Source organism: Copadichromis virginalis, linkage group LG11 (genome assembly GCF_057382275.1).
Source record: "Copadichromis virginalis isolate Kocher_CV1m ecotype Utaka linkage group LG11, C_Virginalis_male_GT1.1, whole genome shotgun sequence".
In the NCBI taxonomy this organism is placed as follows: domain Eukaryota; kingdom Metazoa; phylum Chordata; class Actinopteri; order Cichliformes; family Cichlidae; genus Copadichromis; species Copadichromis virginalis.
In genome coordinates this window covers 9608615-9631590 of record NC_140628.1, presented here as the reverse complement: position 1 = coordinate 9631590, position 22976 = coordinate 9608615, and the positions used below count along the sequence as shown (strand labels likewise).

Here is a 22976-nt window from a genome sequence, read left to right as displayed (position 1 = left end):
AGTGCCAAACAGCCCTGGTGGAGTGAGGAGCTGTAAAGAGAAGCAGAAACTCTGTTTATATTCTAAAAATGTTTTAAGCTGGTTTCAAAGATTCTGTACTGCAGCTTTAAACGTTTTCCAAAAGCACACATACACTTATCAGTGTTTCTCAAACTTTTTACAGTGTGTACCACCTGATAAAAATGTCAAGCTCTCCCAAGGACCACTATGAAAGCATGAAACTCATAAATCTTACAACACAAAATTAGTATCTGCAATAAAGATTTTTTCATGCATTGTATACATTCTACTACAGGCAAAGTTGTCTCCATTTTTATATTCTTTTTTTTATATTTTGTAATAATTTATTGTGTTTCGGGAGTGTTTTTTATGCATCTGTATTATATTATACATACATATTAAAAGTAAATTTCTGTCCAAAAAATGCACTCAGTTTACTTTTTACTCACTATGAGCATCACTCATTATTCTCCTCCAGTAATTAAGGTTTGGATATGTATTTTTTTTATTCCAATCCATTCTTCTTTTGCAGCATTTAAATAACCTTGATCAGGTTTTGTTACAGACTTTTCAAAAAAGTGTTTTGCTTTTCTTTCACAAATGTGGGGATTAAATTGTTAAAATGTACAAAACAGTGATGTCATGTTTTGTGACGAGGAATTTAAGAATCTTATGATTTAATAAAGAAATTTTCAGACTTGCACAGAGATGGTAAAATTATGATGATTGATAAAGGAGACGAAGACAACAGACGATGAGGACAGGGAGGATGCAGGGACCGACAGAGACGGGGAAGAAGTCTCATTGTGACGAGTAAAGTGTATCTTGGTTGGCTGGGCAGCTCTCTGGGTGCTCAGCACCCCCAAAGCTCTGATCCTAGAATCGTCCCTGCAAAAATGTAACATTTTCTGTAAATTCTGTGAATCTCGGGCAGCTCGACTTGGGTGAAGTGTTTCCAGCTGGGCGTCGTGTAGCTGGAGTCGAGTGTTTTAATTGAAACGATACATTTTTAGACAGAAGTTGCAACGGCCGCCGTTTTCTTTGTGAGTATATATTCCATGGCGTGCTGCGGGGAAAAGCCTGTTCTAACGTTTGAGTCTAAGCTTTATTTTTTGCTTCTCATCCGTAAACACTCTGCATCTTTCACGTGATTCAGTTTATTTTGAAAAGTCTCAACAGGATCTTGAGCTTTATTGTGAAAGGTTTATGTGGAACATAAACAAGCGGACACGCGATGGTTTTACCGTCGTTGTTGCTAACGACAACGCATAAAAACAGGCGCTTGTGTCCGTAGTGTGGTTATATTAAATATAAGAGAAAGAGAGAACTTTAAGAAATTAATATAAACACTACAGTGACCATCAAACCATGAAAAACAGCCGTAAACAGTTTATTTTGCGACACCACGAAACAAACAATAGCGTAAAATGAAACGATAGATGTTTTTATATCGTCATCCGATATATATCTGTTACGGTTTGGAGGAGGACTCAAGCGCAGGACTCCGGTTCTGATGCTCACAAGAAGGGTTTATTTACAAGTCACCAGGTGTAGGTTCTAGGGTCTTTATTATTTGTCACATGCATAGTTATACAAGTATAACACACAGTGAAATGTAGCCTGACACGCTCCTCGACATGTGCAAAGATGGGGGGGGGGGGGGGTGTGTGATACGTGTGATACATACACACACACACACACACACACACACACACACAGGGTGAATGTGCAGTAGTAGCAGCAAGCAGGTGAATTCTGTACATTAATATGAATAGACAATCTGACTATTTTACAGGATAGACAATATAGACATATTCAAAATTAAAGGAATTGAAATGTACATTGTTCCTTGGTTTAGTGTCTGGAAGAGTCCTGTCTCAGTCAATTATAGATGATGTGAGAGGGCGGGTGTGTGTGTTTAGGGCACGGATGGCTTGGGGATAGAAGCTCCTCTTGAGTCTCTCTGTCCTTGCCCGGAAGATGCGGAACCTTCTACCAGATTGCAGAAGTTGGAACAGTTTGTTGCCAGGATGGGATGGGTCCTTCAGTATCTGCGCTGCTCTAGTCCGGCATCTCCTGGTGTAGGTGTCCTGAAGCGGGGGGAGAGCAATCCTGCAGCAGCGTTCTGTTGTACGGATCACTCTCTGGAGAGCTTTTTGGTCCTTCACACAGCTGTTCCCAAACCACGATGTCATGTTCTGTGTGAGGATGCTCTCCACAGCGCCTGTATAGAAAATCCTGAGGATCTTTGGAGAGACCCTGAACTTCCTCAGTTGTCGTAGGTGATACAGGCGCTGCCTAGCCTTTTTGGTCTGGACCTGAATGTGGGCAGCCCATGTCAGATCTGAGGAGATGTGGACACCAAGATACTTGAAGGACTGCACCCTCTCCACTGGAGCTCCATTGATGATAATGGGCTTGTAGTCTCTGTGCTGACCCCTTCTGAAGTCCACCACCAGCTCCTTGGTCTTGCTGACGTTCAGCTGGAGGTGGTTGTCCTGGCACCACGATGCCAGATTCTTCACTTCATCCATGTACGCCGCCTCATCGTTGTTGGAGATGGCACCCAACACCACTGTGTCGTCAGCAAACTTCACAATTGAGTTGGAGCCTTGGGTGGCCACACAGTCTGAAGTGTAGAGGGAGTAGAGCAGTGGCGAGAGGACACATCCCTGAGGGGCTCCTGTGTTGATGGTGATGCTGTTGGAGAAGCACCTGCCCACCCTCACCACCTGAGTTCTGCCAGTGAGGAAGTCCAACACCCATGCACACAGACGGCTGTTGAGTCCCAGATCCCTGAGCTTTGTGAACAGTCTGCAGGGCACTATTGTGTTAAACGCTGAACTGTAATCAACAAACAGCATTCGCACATAGTTACCCTGTTTCTTGTCCACGTGGCTGAGAGTGGTGTGTAGGACGTGGGCGATGGCATCCTCTGTGGATCTGTTGGATCTGTAGGCGAACTGCAGCGGATCTGTGGTGTCTGGGATGGAGGAGGAGATGATGTTCTTCAGCAGCCTCTCAAACACCTTCATTACTACCGAGGTCAGTGCAACTGGCCGGTAATCGTTCAGGGATGAGGGTTTGCTGTTCTTGGGCACAGGGATGATGGTGGATCTTTTGAAGCATGTGGGGACCACAGACTTCGCCAGGGACTCGTTGAAGATGTAAGTGAACACACCTGCTAGCTGGTCAGCACAGCAGCGCAGCAGACGGCCGGTGATGCCGTCTGGCCCCGCCGCTTTCCTTGTGTTCACTCTCCTCAGTGCCGCTCGGACGTCATGCTCCGCGATGCTGGTCACCGGTCTCTCGCTGATGACGTCACTGTCCTCGGTAGCCAGGCGGTAGATAGCATTAGCCGCCTGGCTAACCTCGAAACGGCCGTAGAACCGATTCAGCTCGTTGGTGAATGCAGAGTCGGCGTTGATCGGCGCAGTGTCCCTGGCTTTGTAGTCCGTAATGGTGCGTAGTCCGTGCCACATGCTCCGTGTGTCGCCCTGGTGGAAGCGGGACTCCACACGTTCCCGGTACCGGCGTTTGGCATCTCTCACCGCGCGCCGCACGCCGTATGAGGCCGCTTTGTAGGCGCTCATATCGCCAGTGGCGAGACCCGCGTTGTAGGAGGCGGTCCTGGCGTTTACTGCAGTGCGGATCGATCTGTCCATCCACGGTTTCTGGTTTGGGAATGTGGTGACTCTCGCAGTGGGGATAATCTCCTCCGCTAGCATATTGACGAAGCATACTGCTACTTCCGTAAACTCGTTGATGTCGACTGCGCATGCTCTGAACATGTCCCAGTCTACGTCGTTGAGTGCGTCCTGTAGCGTAGCTTCTGATTGGGCAGTCCACCGTTTTACTTCCCTCTTGGTCACGTCTTCCCTCCGTATGCTTTGTTTATACTGGGGAATGAGGAAGATGGCGTTGTGGTCAGACTTCCCAAAAGCCGGGTGTGAGACAGCTTTGTAGCCCTGCTTGTATGGCGTGTAGCAGTGATCCAAAATCCGATCCCCTCTCGTTGGACACGAGACATGCTGGTAAAAGTTTGGCATGACTTGTCTGAGGTTCGCTTTGTTAAAGTCTCCTGCTACAATGAGGGCTGCGCCCGGGTCCTTGTTTTGAAGCGAGCTCAGCACATCATGTAATTCGGACAAAGCCATACCTGTGTCCGCTTGGGGTGGGATGTAGACCACCGTGGCGATGACTGAGGTGAACTCACGGGGCAGATAGAAAGGGCGGCACTTAATGCTCAGGAACTCCAGATGTGGCGAGCAGCCGCTGGAGAGAGTAGAAATGCTCCTGGCATCACACCACTTTCTGTTTACCATGAAACACACTCCTCCACCTTTGGTTTTGTTCGACTCTGCCGTTCTGTCCGCGCGGAGCACAAAGAATGAATCCGACGGAGTTACGGCCTGGTCCGGCACGGTGGGGGACAGCCATGTCTCCGTGAAGCACAGAATGTTGCAGTCCCTCATGTCACGTAGTCGGAGCGGAGCGGTCAGGAAGGCGTCTGGACGTGGCCGCGCCATCTTGGAGTCAGTGTGGAGTGTATATACAAGAATGTGCGGGGGGGTGTTATGTACAGCTGAGTGGGGGGAGAAGGGGTCTCCAGGGAAGTCCAGGGGAAAGCACGCGTTCTTCAGAGTATCCACTCACACGATCACAGGCTCACACTCCGACACTACCACACGGGAATCACACGGGGGAAATCCAGGAAGCTCTGTAGACAGGGAGACAGGGTTAAGAACGACGCACAAAGGAAAACACTCTTAACTAAACTTGCTGTAGCTTGACTTCACTAACGCGTGGTAGACAACGATCCAGCGACGAACAGCAGTCACCTCCTGGCTTAAATGCTGCTCCCCTTAATGAGACCCAGGTGTCTCATTTCCCGAGGGCGTGGGCTGAGGGCGTGAACCCACAGTGAGTTCCGCCCCGGCGAGAGAGAAGAGGAAGAGAAAGAGAGAAACAGAGAGGGCTGATCAGTGTGCAGCTGATCCGCCTGGCCGTGACAATATCGTTATATCGAACAGCCCTAATCAATACAGTTTTCAAAAAATGCTTCTCTGTGCAAAATCGGTTTAAAAACATAAACAGCGGTGGGATGTTGCTTGTCCGTGATTTGGACATCATATTTTATATAAAATTTATATTAATTTGGATTAATTTGATGCTACAAGTGCCTGAAGCAGGTGCCCGAGAGGATCACATATGGAGAATGATGTGTGGCCACATCTGTGCATCTCGTTTAGTAGCAGCCTTGGTTGAATAGACTGTTGTGTCTATTCTAAGAGGCCCCATAGGCAGATTAGCTCTTCTAGTTCAAGACAAAGCTCAGATTATAGGGGCAGGGCCATTTCACATCCTCTGAACACCCACAGTCCCGCACAACTCCTACAGATTAAGCTGTGATGAAGCTCCACTGTGATGATGATGCTGCCGTGCGCACACTCTCCAAAAGGTTTATCGACCCAAAGTGACCCACAGGAACGCATATTTTATTACTAACAGTCATGGAGGTCATGCTGAGCAGGGAGGGGATGGATACGGATCAATAGCACTGTAGTGTAACATTGGTAAAAAAAAGCCATGAGGGGAGATCAGGTAGAGAACATGAAGGTCCAGTCACACTGAATGGATTCATTTTTACCAACAAGTGCTTTAGAGAGAGCTCCTGCTTGGCACAAACACCTGTGTGCCTTCAGAGACTCAACTTCCATCAAATATTTGTTTTTTAATAAAGGTACAAGTGCATAGGCAGCAGTCTGTGTTCAGAAAAACCCAAAACATTTGATTCAAATGTAGAACAAAAACACCACAGTGGGAGGGAAACAGAGAAACTGGCTTCTTTTTTCCACTATAACTGTGTTTACAGGCCGTTCCAGTCTTTATCTGTCTTACACACTCGACCAAATAACAAATACAAAATAAAAAAAAGAACATCTCACATAAATAAATACATAAATAATCCAAAAGTAGCTATATTAGTAGTGAAACAAACAAGAAAAGCATTTAAAAACCAAATGTGTAAATTCTAAACGCGCAAATCAGTCAGTGCGTAATTACATTGCTCCGCCCATCAAAAAGTGACCTGTGTGAATATCACCATCTCTGTCACGGACCCGGCTCTGGAGGACTCGGGGGTCCGTGAGCAGGATGGATTATTATTATTATTATTATTATTATTATTATTATTATTAGTGTTGTTGTTGTTATTTGGGGATGTGTGTTTTTCTGCACTATGCTGTGTTCGGTGTTCCACTCATATGTAGAGGCAGGGTGTGTACATGTGTGGCTGGAGGATGGAGAACAGCCACATGCAGGCCTGATGGGTGTGGCCCTGCAGGAGGACTGGCCACACCTGAAGTTCCTGCCACACACCTGTTGGTGATCAGGGCTCGTCGGGGGAGCTACTTAGGAGAGTGTTGGAGCTCCCACTGGTGCGGGATCATTAAGCTAAGACTCCAAGTCAGTGTGTAGTATTAGGAAGTGCGGATCGTGTGTGCGCGCAGGTTCAGTGTTTAACGGCTGCTTCTGTATTGTCCTGCAGGTGGAACGAGGGACCAGAAGGGCACCACGCACAGGGTGTGCAGAAACACAACTGCCGGGAGCACGAGCACGGACGTCGGAGGGGAACACACACATGGGAGTCTAGGGAGCAAAGGGGATTTATTGTGCATCTGTTACCTTCACTGTAAATAAAGTGCACCGTTTGCATCGCAGAACCATGCGTTTTGGGTCCTCATTCCCCCATATCCCCACGGTCTGTCAGACAGACCGTGACAATCTCATTTATAGGACTGATGAATGTTGGTTGTTGTAGTCCAATCATACTTCACAGACATCTTTAATCCTTCACTGAGTCAGGCTGTTGTTCTCACAAGCCTCAAACTCTCCACCATTATTCCTGTACTGAAGTAGTCGTGTCCCTCCTGCATGAAGGACAACTGTCTGGTCCCACTCACCTCCATCATTATGAAGAGCTGTGAACAGTTAGTCATGCATCAAATCAAAACTTCCCTCCAACCTGGATCCATGTCAGTCACATACCGGTCAAACCTCTCGACCAAGGATGCCATTTCAACTGTCCTCTTATTCAGCCCTCACACATCTGGACACTCATACGTTAGAATGATGTTCACGGACTTCAGTGTTCAACACCATCTTTCCCCAGCAACTCATTCACAAACTGGATCTGCTGGGCATCAGCACCTCGCTGTGTAACTGGCTGCTGGATTTCCTGAGAGGAAGACAGCAGACAGGTCAGCAGCAACACCTCCAGCACAAGAACACTGAACACAGGCTCCCCTAGGATGTGTGTTGAGCCCCTTCTTTTCACTCTGCCTCTCATTTCTTATCATTTTCAGTGTTTTAAAAGGTGAAGTGTTCAAAAGAACAACAGCACCTGATCTCTGCTGAGGTGTTAAAGAGCTCTTATTTTAGGATGTGATGATAACACAGCATACAAACTTACAATTACATGATAATAACACATTTGTAATACACAACATTTGGCTTGTAATTGGTGACATCTGTAACACCACATTTGTGATTGAGACGTTTTGAGGTCAACATGGTGACTGAGGACAACGGGTCCTGCAGAGTCAGTAGTTTCTATTCAGCTGTTTTGTTTTTCATGTCTTCTCCTCCATCATCAGTTATCAGGAGAGCAGACAGTCAAAGTGCAAGAATTCAAAGAAACACAGAGATTCTCCTTACAGAGCAGACACAGCACAGATGTTTCCTTCATCGTCCTTCTCACTCATTTCAGCTTCTTTTCATTTCTGTCACTGACACTGTTAGGTGTGGCTGTGTGCAGGCAGGAATAGGACCCAAGGTGCAGACTCTGGAGACAGAAGTGAACTCAAAAAGGCTTTAATTTAAGACTCAAAATATAACATAACTGAAAAAACTCAAAACAAACTTAAACTAGAGGAATGACAGAACACACAGCTAGGAAAACGGTAGATCACGACACGGACACAGAGAAACACAGGGCTTAAATACACAGAAGGAGCAATCAGGGAATGAGTAACAGGAGGGAAACACAGCTGGGGCAAATCAGGCCTAACGAGACAAGGGGAAGCAAAACCAGACACATTAACATCAGACATGGACTTTCAAAGTAAAACAGGAAACACATAACACAGACAGAACAAAGACACAGACTCGCACGCACTGCAACAGAGGGAACAGAGACGTGGGACCAGGGCAGACACAGACACTGACTGGACACGGGGATATAGCCACTAAGGACACACAGAGACGCGAACTAGACAAGGGGATACAGCTGACAGGGGAGACAGAGCAGCTAGAGAAGACAGAGACATAAACTATAAGACAGAACTCAAAGAAACCAAAAACTAGAAAGTATAAATAATATAATAAACTCAAAACCCCTGGGTCAACGACCCAGGCATCCTAACAGACACAAGTAAAGCCGCCCTCTTCCTCTGAGCACCAGCTTTTCTATTATTACAAAGAAAAAGAAACCATTAAAACACCAAACCACAAACACACTGTAGAGCCTTTTTTGTTTTCTTAACACACTTTTACAGAAACTGAAAGCACAAAGCTGCTCCAAAAGCACAGGATTAAGAAAAGAAGAAGATTTCTGTCAGGAAGCATATCTGGAATAATATTCAGGCCCAATCTGACACACAGACCATAATAATAAAAGTGGAGAATGATCAGAATCATTTCAGAATTTTCAAAGAAATCAAGATTCAGTTTTGGCAGCAGAGCACAGGGATGCACATGATGAGACTGAAAATCAAGTCTTCTGTATCTTTGTAAGTCCCGTGACTGTCTGGCAGTCGGTGACCTTCACCTCTGATGAAAAACTGAAATTAGATCTTTTCTCAGCTGATTTTAAAAAATAAATGTGAGCAATGATCCAATCAATCATTGTTATTGTTGGCCAATACTGTGAAGACCAAACTAGGATTCACGTAAACACTGAGATTCAAAGTATAATTCAATGATTATTGTCATAAATGACAGATATAGTATTTTTCTATTTTGTATCGTATGTTATTCTGTTTATCTTATTCTATTGTTTCCCCTTGAAGTCACCTCCAGTTTGCGCTGATCCAGGACGTCACAGGTCTTGGATTCAGTTGTGGAGACGATGGTCTGGTAGCGAACACAGATCTTCTCCACGCCCTCCACCTGAGCTCAGTTTGAATCCGTCTCATTTCTGTCACACTGAAATGGAAGAACTGGAAAATAGACTTTTGACACGATTAATAAATAATAAAAGGAGGAAATACATTTATACAAAATCATTACAAATGTCCATTCATCACTGTAGCTTTGCATTGACTTTAATTCGACCATTTTTATATTATAAATGTCTTATTATAATTATTATTGTGCATTGATGAATATCTGATGGAGTCACTTGTTTCTAATCTGACAATCATCCACCTTCATGCTCTGCAGAGCAGCCAGGCTCTCCAGCGTGGACGCCATGTCGGCCATCTTCTCCAGATGGCGGCAGAAAGAGTCAAACTTCCCGAAGATGTAGTTCTCACTGAAAACACACACACGTGTGTAAAGGTTAGCGTGACGCTGCTGACACGCTCTGACTCAGAGTCAGTTACTGATCACCTGAAGTCAAACTGTCTGTTCTCAGGGTTTTCTCTCAGTTTGTCTCTGACGCTGTGGAAGCTTCGCTGATACGCCGCATTCAGATTACAGCAGTCGGAGATTCTCTGCAGCAGCACTGGCCTGACACACACACATACACACACGCACACACACACGCACACACACATTGCTGAGTCCATTTGCTAGTCTGAGTCTAATCTCTATGACGATCTGAACAGAAGTTTAAGTCTAATGTAAGTTTCAGGTGTGCTGCGGTACCTGCTGTGCTCCCAGACACGCCTCATGCCCTGCAGCAGGTAGCTCCTGAGGGTGCTGATCATCTGGTTGGTGACCTTGAGCAGCAGTGAGCTCATCCTCTCTGAGGTGTTGTAGTACTGGGACACCACGTGGATCATCTTGATGCCGTTCATCAGACTGGGAATGTGCTCCAGCATCCTGGTCTGTGGAGCCAGGAGAAAAGGAAGACGGAGGATGAGAGACGGTTTGTCCGGTGACTGATACGAGCTTCAGTGTGAGAAACAAAGCTGCTGACACAGCAGGAACAGACAGCAGCCTCATTACTGACATGTAGAGATCAAATAAATGCACATTCAGGCTGAGCTGGAGAATCCTGTATCCACCATATCTGATCCAGTAACAAGAAAACGGTTTGTCATCAGAACACGATGCAAAAGAAGAAATAATAAAAACCATTAAAAAAGAAGCTGGTGGAGGTGAAACACCCGACTCATCAGCACAAACTGACAAATTCACCATCACAGAAAATACAAACTAATAAAAAAGATCAATCAGAGAAATACTGCTGATAAATCAGAGCTGGAACATCTCAGACTGAGCTGTGATCTCTGTCCTATTGAAACCTGTTTGTCTCTTTGATCTTTTTAAACATTTTTAAAAGTCTGAAACTGAGAAAAGAAAAGAAGAAGTCTTTAGTTTTTAAACAGTCACTTTAATTCTTTCTTCTTCTTCTTAAGTTACAGACAGGCCTTTGTCTCAGCTGTGACTTGTGACTACACCCTCTCTGTGAATGATGTGTGACGATGTCTTCACTGTTTTCTGTTCCTCACAATCATGAAGGACTCAAACAGCTGCAGACGGTTTTATACAGAAAGACATGAAGAGTGTTTTTCTCACAGGAGTGGATTTTTCCACAGATCCAAAGAACTTGTTGAGGGTGTAAAGATACTTGACGTTGTCCTTTGCCTCGTTGGCCACCACAGTGATGTCTCTGTCCTGATAAATCAATAAATCGATCAGTGATGATGTCAGCATCGTCGAGACAACAGCTGTGAACTGAAGGCATGCAGGCACCGAGACTGAGCCACCTGCAGGACCCCCAGAGACCTCTTCACCTGAGAGCCCTTCACTTCCTCCAGCAGACTGACACACACACACACACACACACACACACACACACAGCTGTTCAAAGGCTGTTTGCTTGTATTCGTGGCAGTGTTGATGTCGTACTTGCACATAAACTCTATATTGGACTCTGATGTGTCGCTCCATACCTGCCACCTACTGGTCAGCCAGTGTAAGTGCGCAAAACATTTCTTCAAACCAAGATGGAAAAATACATGTTTAAGAAAATGAAGTTCAAAAATCTTTTTTCATCCCTAAAGATGAATAAAAATACTAAAGAAAGAATCCTGATTGATGTCGTCATAATTCATGCATGAAAGGGTTAAAAACTATTATACAAACAAACACATGAATATTTTGGAACATTTCAACTTTAAAGAGCAGAAAGAGAAATAACAGAAAGTTATATTGTGTAAAAGTGGTTTTGTCTTGAAGTCTCAGAGTGGAGACTAAACTGTTCCAGGTCTGAGGAGCTTCTGTCCACAGACGTCAGATCATGTTTGATAAACTGAGTTTAAAGTGAAACCTGTAAATGCTGACGCTACAGGAGATCCAGCTGAGAGGACACGTCTACCTGTTGAAGGTCACCGTGCGGCTCTTCCAGTGCTCCAGCTCGACCGACGGCCCGATGTCGTCGGCCTCTTTTCTCATCTGCTTGCTCTCCGTCAGTACCTGCTTGATTTGATTGGTCCACAGGGTCAACACCTCCTCCAGACACTCCACCAGCTCACTGTTATTAGCTGAGAGTGAAACACACGAGTTCCTCCAAACACACGTGAACACGGACTCATTATTTCAAAGAAGCCATCGTCTCAGGTCAGATTCTTCCTTCAGCTTCCACAGATAAACTGGTTTGATTTACCTGAGAGTTGATTTTTAAACCTTTAAACGAAGTTTCCTGTATTTCCAACAGTCTTATTGTTTGTGTGAGATGTGAACAGCTTGAGCTTCATACCTGCTGCTCTGTAGTCTGCAGGGCTGCTCAGCTGGCTGATGGCGTCAGGAAGCTCCACGTGCTGCAGCTGTAACTTTCTCTCCATGTTCAGTCGGGCTGAGCTCAGATTACTGACAAACTGATCCACCGAGGACAGAAAGGACTGGACGTGTGGACACGAGGCGCCATCCTGCACAGAGCCCCACGACTGGGCACAGGGTCAAAAGTCAGCAATAACAACAAAGGTTAATGTCTGTGAAGGTTCTCAGTCATCCAGGTCATCGTAGTCAAAGGAGCTTGCAAAGAAAAGCGTCTGGACTTCTTTAAGTTGCTTGAAGACGTTTCACCTCTCATCCGAGAAGCTTCTTCAGTTCTAAGGTCAAATGGTGGAGAGTCCCAGATATAAACCTAGTGGGAGTAACCCCCCACAGAGGGACAAAAGGACCCCCTGATGATCCTCTAATCGCCTGAGCCAAGGTGTGAAACTGGGTGTGGGTCCCAATCAGCCAGAGTTTCGGGTGTGTTCATTGTGAAACCTGGCCCCACCTTATCATGCGAATTCCTGAGGTCAGATGGCCCAGGATGTGAGTGGGCGTTAAGGCGTCTGGGAAGGGATCTCAAAACTGGATTATAGATGGCAGAGAGTTGGTGTCGTAAACCCCCGCCTCTGTTCAAAGATGGTCGCTCACAGTGGACATAGATGGCTTCTTTCACTCCTCTTTCAAACCATCTGTCCTCTCTGTCCAAAATGTGAACATTGGCATCCTCGAAAGAGTGTCCTTTATCCTTAAGATGCAGATGGACTCCTGAGTCTTGTCCTGTGGAGGTGGCTCTTCTGTGTTGTGCCATGCGCTTGTGAAGTGGCTGTTTGGTCTCTCCAATGTAGAGGTCTGAGCATTCCTCGCTGCACTGTACAGACATACGCTGCACCTTCACAGACATATTGCCGTACATTTTGGGAGGAACACCCTTCAACTGGTGCGGGAGTATGAAAGGGAATCAAGGAAACTAGCGGATTATAGGAACCATCTCCGTTTCAACCTAAGATGTAGACAAAGCAGAGTTGTTCCTAAGAGCCTGCGCCTTGGATCCACTGTCAGGGGATACAGAGCAGACTTGATTCTACAGAGAGCACAAAATCACCTTTTAAGTGAAAGGATAAGACAGGTCCATTTCACCATAGATGCCCTCCAGATCAAGATCAGCCAGACCCTGCAGGAACTGGAAATCCTTCTACCCTCTCCAATCTCTAAGAGGTTTACAAGTTTGTGGACAAGGCTCAGCGGGCCCAACACTCTAAAGGAAAAGAAAGACAACGCAGGAAATTTCACACCTTGCTTTCAAAAACACACACTCCTCATCCTGAACCTACACAACCCAGAGAAGAAAACAGACCTGAAGTCAGTCAGGAGAAATGGGTTAAGAACTTTTCAGACAGGATTCTCACTGAACCTGAAAAGAGAGTATTAGCCAAAGGACTCAATTTTGCCATTTCTCCACAACAGTTGCCCATAGTGGACCTCATCACAGCCACAGAATCTGCCATACGGATTAATAAATTATCACAGACAGAAGCAGAGCAAATCAGGATGAAAGTCTCAGCCACGCTCTCCAGTGCCAAAGTCCCTCCATCCAACCTCACAATACAGGAAAAGAAGGCCGTCGCTTCCCTGAGCAAAGACCACAACATCACTGTTTTACCAGCTGATAAGGGAAGATGCACCGTGGTCCTAAACACTACAGATTACCATACAAAGATCACTACTCTCCTCAGTGACAACAATACCTACGAAGCCCTAAAGCGAGACCCCACAAGCAGCTACAAAAAGAAAGTTATAGCTTGCCTTCAAGACTTTGAAAAGGACAAAATTATTGACCGCCTTACATATCACCGCCTTTACCCAGGGGATGCCATACCCTGCATCATTCCTAAAATCCACAAGAAAGCTGTCCCACTCAGACCCATAGTCAGTAGCATAAACTCAGCCACTTATAACATTGCTAAACACCTTGCTACCATCCTTGCTCCTCTCGTGGGGAACACCCCACACCACATCAAGAACTCCACCGACTTCACCGACAAGGTCCAGAAACTTACCCTGGATCCAGATGAAACCATGGTGTCCTTTGATGTAGTCTCTCTCTTCACTTGCATACCCACCACGGAGGCCGTGGAGACTGTCAGAAAACGACTACAAGAAGACAGCTCCTTGGAGGACAGGACCAACTTCACACCCGATCAGATCTGCACAGTGTTAGACCTCTGCCTCACCACTACATATTTCAAGTACAACGAAGGCTTTTACAGACAAAAACATGGCTGTGCCATGGGCTCCCCCGTGTCACCTATTGTAGCCAACCTTTACATGGAGGAAGTGGAAAGAAAGGCTCTTGGCTCTTTCAAAGGAAGAGTACCCAGCCACTGGTACAGATATGTGGATGACACCTGGGTCAAAATCAAGACACAAGAAGTGGAATCCTTCACTGCGCACATTAACGCTGTGGATAAAAACATCAGGTTCACCAGGGAAGACACAAAGGACAACTGTTTGCCTTTCCTGGACTGCGCTGTGCACATTGAAGAGAACGGCAAACTCAACATCGACGTTTACCGGAAGCCCACACACACGGACCAGTACCTCCTCTTTGACTCCCATCACCTTTTGGAACACAGACTTGGAGTAATTAGGACCCTACACCACCGGGCAGAACATGTTCCCTCTAAGCCTGAAGGGAAAAAGAAGGAACACACACATGTAAAGGAAGCACTCTAAATGTGCAGCTATCCTAAATGGGCGTTCTTAAAGTCAGCAAAGAGGCACAGAAAAGAAGACCAGACACCAGCGAGGGAGGATAAGAAGGACAGACGCAACAACATTGTCATCCCCTATGTAGCCGGTGTATCAGAAAAACTCAGGAGAGTTTTCTCCAAGCATGACATCCCGGTGCATTTCAGACCCAGCAACACGCTCAGACAAAAACTGGTTCACCCGAAAGACAAAACGCCAAAACACAAACTTAACAATGGGGTGTATGCTGTACAGTGCAGCGAGGAATGCCCAGACCTCTACATTGGAGAGACCAAACAGCCACTTCACAAGCGCATGGCACAACACAGAAGAGCCACCTCCACAGGACAAGACTCAGCAGTCCATCTGCATCTTAAGGATAAAGGACACTCTTTCGAGGATGCCAATGTTCACATTTTGGACAGAGAGGACAGATGGTTTGAAAGAGGAGTGAAAGAAGCTTCTATGTCCACTGTGAGCGACCATCTTTGAACAGAGGCGGGGGTTTACGACACCAACTCTCTGCCATCTATAATCCAGTTTTGAGATCCCTTCCCAGACGCCTTAACGCCCACTCACATCCTGGGCCATCTGACCTCAGGAATTCGCATGATAAGGTGGGGCCAGGTTTCACAATGAACACACCCGAAACTCTGGCTGATTGGGACCCAGGCCCAGTTTCACACCTTGGCTCAGGCGATTAGAGGATCATCAGGGGGTCCTTTTGTCCCTCTGTGGGGGGTCACTCCCACTAGGTTTATATCTGGGATTCTCCACCATTTGACCTTAGAACTGAAGAAGCTTCTCGGATGAGAGGTGAAACGTCTTCAAGCAACTTAAAGAAGTCCAGACGCTTTTCTTTGCAAGCTCCTTTAACAAAGGTTAATGTGTTTCCTGTTTCACTTTTTACCTTATTCAGGCCAAAAGCATCAGGAGGAGCACACAAATCAGACTTTTCATAGATCATTATGTAACAGCTGCTCTACAGTCAAACCCCACAAAGAGAAACCAGCAGGTACAGATAAGCCCAAGGTGTGGCCTCCAGTAACACTGTGAGGAACCTTGGAGTCATGTTTGACCAGGACATGTCCTTCAATGCACATATTAAACAAATATGTAAGACTGCGTTCTTCCATTTGTGCAACATCTCTAAAGTTAGAAATATCCTGTCTCAGAGCGACGCTGAAAAACTAGTTCATGCATTTACAGTGGGGCAAAAAAGTAATTAGTCAGACACCGATTGTGCAAGTTCCCCCACCTAAAATGATGACAGAGGTCAGTAATTTGCACCAGAGGTACACTTCAACTGTGAGAGACAGAATGTGAAAAAAAAATCCATGAATCCACATGGTAGGATTTGTAAAGAATTTATTCGTAAATCAGGGTGGAAAATAAGTATTTGGTCAATAACAAAAATACAACTCAATACTTTGTAACATAACCTTTGTTGGCAATAACAGAGGTCAAACGTTTACTATAGGTCTTTACCAGGTTTGCACACACAGTAGCTGGTATTTTGGCCCATTCCTCCATGCAGATCTTCTCGAGAGCAGTGATGTTTTGGGGCTGTCGCCGAGCAACACGGACTTTCAACTCCCGCCACAGATTTTCTATGGGGTTGAGGTCTGGAGACTGGCTAGGCCACTCCAGGACTTTCAAATGCTTCTTACGGAGCCACTCCTTTGTTGCCCGGGCGGTGTGTTTTGGATCATTGTCATGTTGGAAGACCCAGCCTCGTTTCATCTTCAAAGTTCTCACTGATGGAAGGAGGTTTTGGCTCAAAATCTCACGATACATGGCCCCATTCATTCTGTCCTTAACACGGATCAGTCGTCCTGTCCCCTTGGCAGAAAAACAGCCCCATAGCATGATGTTTCCACCCCCATGCTTCACAGTAGGTATGGTGTTCTTGGGATGCAACTCAGTATTCTTCTTCCTCCAAACACGACGAGTTGAGTTTATACCAAAAAGTTCTACTTTGGTTTCATCTGACCACATGACATTCTCCCAATCCTCTGCTGTATCATCCATGTGCTCTCTGGCAAACTTCAGACGGGCCTGGACATGCACTGGCTTCAGCAGCGGAACACGTCTGGCACTGCGGGATTTGATTCCCTGCCGTTGTAGTGTGTTACTGATGGTGACCTTTGTTACTTTGGTCCCAGCTCTCTGCAGGTCATTCACCAGGTCCCCCCGTGTGGTTCTGGGATCTTTGCTCACCGTTCTCATGATCATTTTGACCCCACGGGATGAGATCTTGCGTGGAGCCCCAGATCGTGGGAGATTATCAGTGGTCTTGTATGTCTTCCATTTTCTGATGATTGCTCCCACAGTTGATTTTTTCACACCAAGCTGCTTGCCTATTGTAGATTCACTCTTCCCAGTCTGGTGCAGGTCTACAATACTTTTCCTGGTGTCCTTCGAAAGCTCTTTGGTCTTGGCCATGGCGGAGTTTGGAGTCTGACTGTTTGAGGCTGTGGACAGGTGTCTTTTATACAGATGATGAGTTCAAACAGGTGCCATTCATACAGGTAACGAGTGGGGGACAGAAAAGCTTCTTACAGAAGATGTTACAGGTCTGTGAGAGCCAGAGATTTTCCTTGTTTGAGGTGACCAAATACTTATTTTCCACCCTAATTTACGAATAAATTCTTTACAAATCCTACCATGTGAATTCATGGATTTTTTTTTCACATTCTGTCTCTCACAGTTGAAGTGTACCTCTGGTGCAAATTACTGACCTCTGTCATCATTTTAAGTGGGGGAACTTGCACAATCGGTGGCTGACTAAATACTTTTTTGTCCCACTGTATTACTTCCAGGCTGGACGACTGTAATTCATTATTATCAGGAAGTCCTAAAAACTCCCTGAAAAGCCTTCAGTTAATCCAAAATGCTGCAGCAAGAGTCCCGACAGGGACTAGAAACAGCAGATTTCTCCTACACTGGCTTCTCTTCACAGGATTTACCCCTCATGGCTGCCCCTCCCTGCCCCTTTCTTTGCTTTCAGTCTCTTCCTGTTTAAAGAGAGTTTTTCCTTCCCACCATCAACAAAGTCTTCATATATGGCATCATGTGATCACTGGAAGCTTAAAACATCTCCCTTTTTGTGCTCAGTGAAAGCCTGAATCGATGGAGGTGTTTTACCTGCTGCGACCTGAGAGCAGGTAACATGATGTGAGTCAGCAGAGTTTCCAGACTGTTCAGGACGCCGCCGCCACCGCTGCAGTCCAACACACCAAAGTTCACTTCCTGGAAACATCAGGTTGCACGAGAAGATCAGAATGATTGGCTGCATCCATGTCACAATCAACCAATGAGGTCTGTGCAGTTTGTTAAATTTGCAGGTGAGTAGGTGACCCAGACCAGTTACTGACCTGCTGCATGTTAGCGGTGGTTATGGCCTTCTCAGCGGTTCTCAGGAAGAACAGACATTTCCCCAGTAAAGGCTGGAAATACAGAACGTGATGGAGTTCAGGTTCCTTTAACGTGACGCAGACAGAGCACTTCCTCTGCACTCTGTCACCAAAGTTCACCATGCAAAGGAAAACCTTTCATGGGCTTTAAAGACGGGGTGGTTGGAGAGCTCTGCAGGCTGCTCATTACCACACTCTAAAAAATGTTTTGTTGGCTCAACTTTAAAAAATTGAGGTAACAATTTCCACTCAACTTTTTAAGTTACAAATTTTGCATATTATTAAGTAAATCCAGCAAGTAATTTTTAGGTTTGGCTAACTCAACTAGTTCAACAAACCAACATGATTTACTTTGACCTGTAAAAGCATAATTAAGTTTAAGCAACCTAATATTAATTTAAAATTTCTGGTAATATTGAGTTGACAAATTACATTAGTTGAGTTAATCTAACTTACTTTTTTACATATATCCTACTCACAATTATCCATGCAAACATAGCCATTTAAATTATTCCAACTGATGAAACAGTTTATTGCATAACATTTTCGAAGTAATACACTTCTGTGTCATACAACATAAATCAAACATTACAGCAGCCCTTTAATTATAAATGATTATAAATGGACCACGTTTGACCCTGACTGGAGGCATCGATTCTGAGTGCGACTGCCTAAACTGAGCTACTGTCCCCCCCCTCCACTGAGACGTTCTCCTGTGATGTGTCATGGGGGGAAGTGTTCCTCACGGTTGGACTCGTGAGAAGTTCAGTCAGTTTATTCAAACTTTAAAACATTTTCAGTCTTTTCAGCAGACACAAATGTGAACACAGCACTTTTTGATTGAGTATAAAAGGATGAAAGAGTCAGTGATTAGTAACATTGTTGCTGACTGATGCTGTTGTAGAGCTGTCTTTGGATCCTCACGTTCCTGGAAGCCTTCCCTGGATTGCTCAGATATCATTAACTTGTTTGTGTTCAGTAGAATCAGGTGTTGTGGATGGAGGTCGTAGCTGTGTGAGGCCTGTACAGTCAGCGCTGTGTGAGCGCTGTGTAACGTTAGCTTAGACTTATTTCTGTTGTTATCATCCTTCAGGTTAATGTTGTTTTCATTATGCATCACAGGAAGTGTGGGTGGCTGTTAGCCTCACAGCTCCTTTTTGATGTTTCTGCTCTTTGTGGCTTTGTGTTACTTTGTGTCGTGTCTGAAACAAAGTGAGTCCATGTTACTAACTGTAGTCGGCTCTCTGTCTCATGCACAGCTGACTGTTGTCTGAATGAAAGTATTTTTATACTTTGTGTAATCTGTTGGGTCTTTGAGCCCTTTTTAAACAGCATATGAGCCATATGTATGTGGGTATATGAAAGGTTGTCTGTAATACATAAAATTGTTGCTTATTCTAGAGCTGTTGCTGTGCCTGATTGGTCTACTCGCTCTAAACTGAAGGTTGACTTGATTATTTTGGTTTTTTACATGTTGTCAATAAACCAACTTCTTTATGATTTGAACGGCGTCTCTGACGTGTCACAGGCCTGTCAGCTTTCTTGGTGATTGGTATAGTTTTGAGCTTCATGCTCTGGCTGTTGTTGGGTTTTCCTCTTTTATATTAAAGCTTTTGTCCTACATTTGGCTCTAAAGTCTAATTCTAATCCCAGCACTGTGTCTGGGTGTGTGATGGTTGTTTTCCTGCTCTTTCTCATGAAACAGTCACAACATTCTCAGTCCAACTTTCACTCTTTGCTGCAGCTGCAGTGAACATGGTGCTGTTTGCCTTTAAGAAAGTTGTGCACAAAGGCTTTTTCTCTAGCAGACAGCTGTGTGGCTAAAAGTCAGATCACCTCCTCCCATTATTTTTTACCACCTCAGTCACACTGGACTGAAACAAGAGTGAAACTAGGAAGAATCAGAGTTTGTCCAGTGACTGCACTGATTTTCTTCATATTCACAAACTGATTCTAAGTAGTTGCATCAGCTAATCACCCGGACACTGAGCGTCCAACACGCTCCCTGAAGGAAACGATTACATCCTCCAAACAATCACAATCTGTCTCTGAATGACTGTAATTATTCTCTGATTTGTGAATAACTGGAATTTATCAATGCAGACACGTTGCCAACATGATGAAGTCAGTCTGAGTCGCATCTCTTTGGCTAACTTAACTCAAGCCTTTCCATGAGAGACCCGATCAGGAGCGACTGTCCTGGACACTCCCAGCATCACAGGGACTCACAAACCCGTCTACCACAGTGAGAAGACTGATCGTCACAGGCCCACATGTAGCTTTAGATCACACGTGTGCACTTCCTGTGGTCACTGCTGTAACTCTAGACTCACCGAGGGGCCAGTGGTTGGTGAGGCAGCAGCAGCTGAAGTCATGTGACTAATGCTCTCAGGTTCTGTCCTCCTATTTGCCGGTGTCCTTCACGTGTCACACCTGGTCCAGAAAGAGTGAGAATGTTCAGAGCTTTAATGGAAAAGAATATTATTACATATAAAAGGCCTCTAACAAGTATTGTAGTGTTAATCAGGATGAAGTCCATCATGAACACTTCAGAGTGGTTCAGGCAGTCGGTGTTTCATCCACAGAACAGAGCCTCCAGTCTGCATATCAAAGGATCCTGAGGAATGACAGTGAACCCCGAGTTCCCCTCATTACATTCATGTGTGTGACTGTGAGGAAAAGGTGATTGTATGAACGTGTGTGAGCGAGTGAATGAGGCTTGTATCAGAGTGGAGATAATGTCAGCGGCACAAGCTGGACGCTGCCAGGTGTCACATGTGAATCTGTGCATCAGTGTCTGCACCTTTGTGGAGGTGAAGCTCAGGAGGTTTGGATTTGTTCAAAGCTCTGTCTGCTCCGTCTTTCTTTCCCTCAGGCCTCTCCAGATCAGGAAGGAGGTCCTGTTCTCCTTCTCCCTCCTGGACTTCTGGATCCAGGGAAGGATCAAAGTCTCTCAGCCCAGCATCAGAGCTTCTGGCTGGGGGAGGACTGGAAGCTTCAGCTGGAGGCTGAGAGCCTGGATCTGCCATCTGAGTCACAATTCAAATATTCTCAGTAATCTCATTTTTAAAATATGCAGCTCATTCATTTTGACTGAATGTGGGACAGGGGCACATCTGTACTGCTTCTGCTGGACGTCTAACAGCACTTTGTAAATGTTGGACTGTTTGATCTTTCAGCTGCTTCATGAAGCTGCAGATCTTTTCATTGGGTAACAGTTCTGACTGCAGCATGCACTGCTCTTAAACCTGCAGCTATAGTTGTGCATTAATAACCTTCACAGATGTCCAGGTTACCCCTGCTGTGTGCTCTGATGCACATGTGCTGAACTCCTTTATTCACACAGCCACAGTTTCTCACCTGCTACCAATGAAAGCTGTTCGTTTTTAAATAAGAGATTTTACAAAAAGCTTTTTCTCTTTTTTAATGTTTAATATAAACATTTCATTTCAATAATTTCCTTTTTTCTTACATTTGACTGATGGTATCATCTTTCTGTGAAACTGTGCTGCCATCATCTATCATCAGACCACAGATAAAATGAAGATAAATGTGGTGTTAATAAAGTTCCCAAATAAAAACAAGACTCAGTAATAATAATGAGACGATGTCAGATCAGAAACCAGCAGGGTTATAATACCTGTGCTGACTCACCTGTGTGCGTCTGTCTGAGGACGAGTCTCTGATACTCTGGGACCAACCAGTGAAGTCAGACTAACAGTGGAAACAGGAAGTGAATGAAAGTTTGACTGTCTCCATGGTAACCCAGGCCGGGGGATTGTGTGTGTTTCTTAGTGACTCTGTAACCAAACACACAACAAAGCTGCCTCCTCTGTGGGTGTTAATTCATTTATAGTTCTTGATCTCTGAATTCAAACTCCAGCATAAGAAAGCAAGCAGCAAAACTTTATTTAAACAGGCAGAAGCACAACGTGCTGCTCAAAGCAGAAGCACAGAGGACAGTTTAAACCTCAGTAAACAGATTGTAAACACTGATCATGTGATTCAGTAGCTTATTCCAGCATTACAGGTAAAAACAGCTTCAGTTATATTGTTGGAAACTGACGCTGGTCCCAGATAACCTGAGGTGTTGCTCTTCAACCTGTAGATGTGGTTCAGCATTAATGGAGCTTCACATATTTGCTGGTTTGTGCACTAATAATTACTGAGGTCCCAGACTCTGCTTCAGTCCATCCAATGTCCTGCTGAGCATCTAATCAGAGTCCAGGTTTTAATGAGAGGCACTTTCAGAACTAAAGTGCAGTTTAAAAACACATCACATGAAGATCACAATGACACCGTCAGTGGTCTTTGAGATTCATGGTCACAACTCCACAGACTCTTTCCAAGTCTGTCTTCATTCAGGTTCAGCTCTGTGGAAAGGCATCGATCCTCCTCACAGAGAGCAGCGATCAGCAGTGAGCTGGCTTCACTTCCTCGTGTCCATCACGTCTCGAGCTTTATTTGCTCTGCTGTGATCTGACTGATTCCATCTCCTGATCATTGATAACACGCTGCTGCAGGAGTTTATCCAGACGTTTGTTTAAAACAGGTTCAGACACTTTTTCAATAAACTGTGAGCGAACTGTGAGCAGCCTCTCAGCTGCTGGGACTCGGGCCTCAGCTGGGACACTCCTCATTAAGGTTTCTGTTCTTGGTGCTGAAGGAACAAAGATAGATAACAGACATGTAACAGGACGCTGACCTGCAGATGAAAAGAGACTTAAGTATGATTTCAGTTGAACTTTTATGAAATAACCAGATGTTTGCAGGGTCATTTCTACTCTAGCTTCTGGCAGCAACCTTACCTGCAGGTAAACAGATGATTTCCAGGTTTCTGTCCCCTCTTGGTCTTTGACCATC

General features: G+C 45.2%; 3 protein-coding genes across 4 annotated transcripts in view; 1 reads left to right on the top strand and 2 right to left on the bottom strand.

Annotated features, from left to right (window-relative positions):
* The window catches only part of LOC146698059 (uncharacterized), a 117141-nt gene that overhangs the window by 12407 nt on the left and 81758 nt on the right, over positions 1-22976 (top strand). The gene's annotated exons all lie outside the window — the stretch shown is intronic.
* LOC146698063 (uncharacterized) lies at positions 1717-9055 on the bottom strand. Of its 2 annotated transcripts, XM_085473034.1 has the most exons (4): positions 7720-9055; positions 7051-7240; positions 4804-4904; positions 1717-4720 (listed from the first exon to the last, which is right to left on the bottom strand). In XM_085473034.1, the coding sequence occupies exon 4, from the start codon at positions 4527-4529 to the stop codon at positions 1878-1880; it is 2652 nt and encodes an 883-aa protein (XP_085329160.1). In that variant the 5' UTR covers positions 4530-4720; positions 4804-4904; positions 7051-7240; positions 7720-9055; the 3' UTR covers positions 1717-1877. The 2 variants fall into 2 exon arrangements, with proteins under 2 accessions (XP_085329160.1, XP_085329161.1); XM_085473035.1 differs by lacking the exons at positions 7051-7240; positions 7720-9055 and having other exon boundaries at positions 4804-6164.
* On the bottom strand, positions 7148-21827 carry LOC146698062 (dynein axonemal heavy chain 5-like). The gene is made up of 11 exons (XM_085472780.1): positions 21768-21827; positions 20917-21142; positions 20447-20546; positions 18075-18146; positions 17845-17949; positions 11930-12116; positions 9871-10052; positions 9613-9677; positions 9430-9535; positions 9076-9171; positions 7148-7240 (listed from the first exon to the last, which is right to left on the bottom strand). The coding sequence occupies exons 3-11, from the start codon at positions 20486-20488 to the stop codon at positions 7148-7150; spliced, it is 948 nt and encodes a 315-aa protein (XP_085328906.1). The 5' UTR covers positions 20489-20546; positions 20917-21142; positions 21768-21827.

Bases quoted from the DNA above. Each gene is read 5' to 3' on its own strand.
- LOC146698063 (XM_085473034.1), bottom strand. From the start codon at position 4,529: ATGGCGCGGCCACGTCCAGACGCCTTCCTGACCGCTCCGCTCCGACTA.
- LOC146698062 (XM_085472780.1), bottom strand. From the start codon at position 20,488: ATGACTTCAGCTGCTGCTGCCTCACCAACCACTGGCCCCTCG. The intron at 17,950-18,074 runs GTCAGTAACTGG...TGATGTTTCCAG, and splicing joins CCACCGCTAACATGCAGCAG to GAAGTGAACTTTGGTGTGTT. The intron at 9,172-9,429 runs GTGGATGATTGT...AACTGAGCTCAG, and splicing joins CTGCTCTGCAGAGCATGAAG to GTGGAGGGCGTGGAGAAGAT.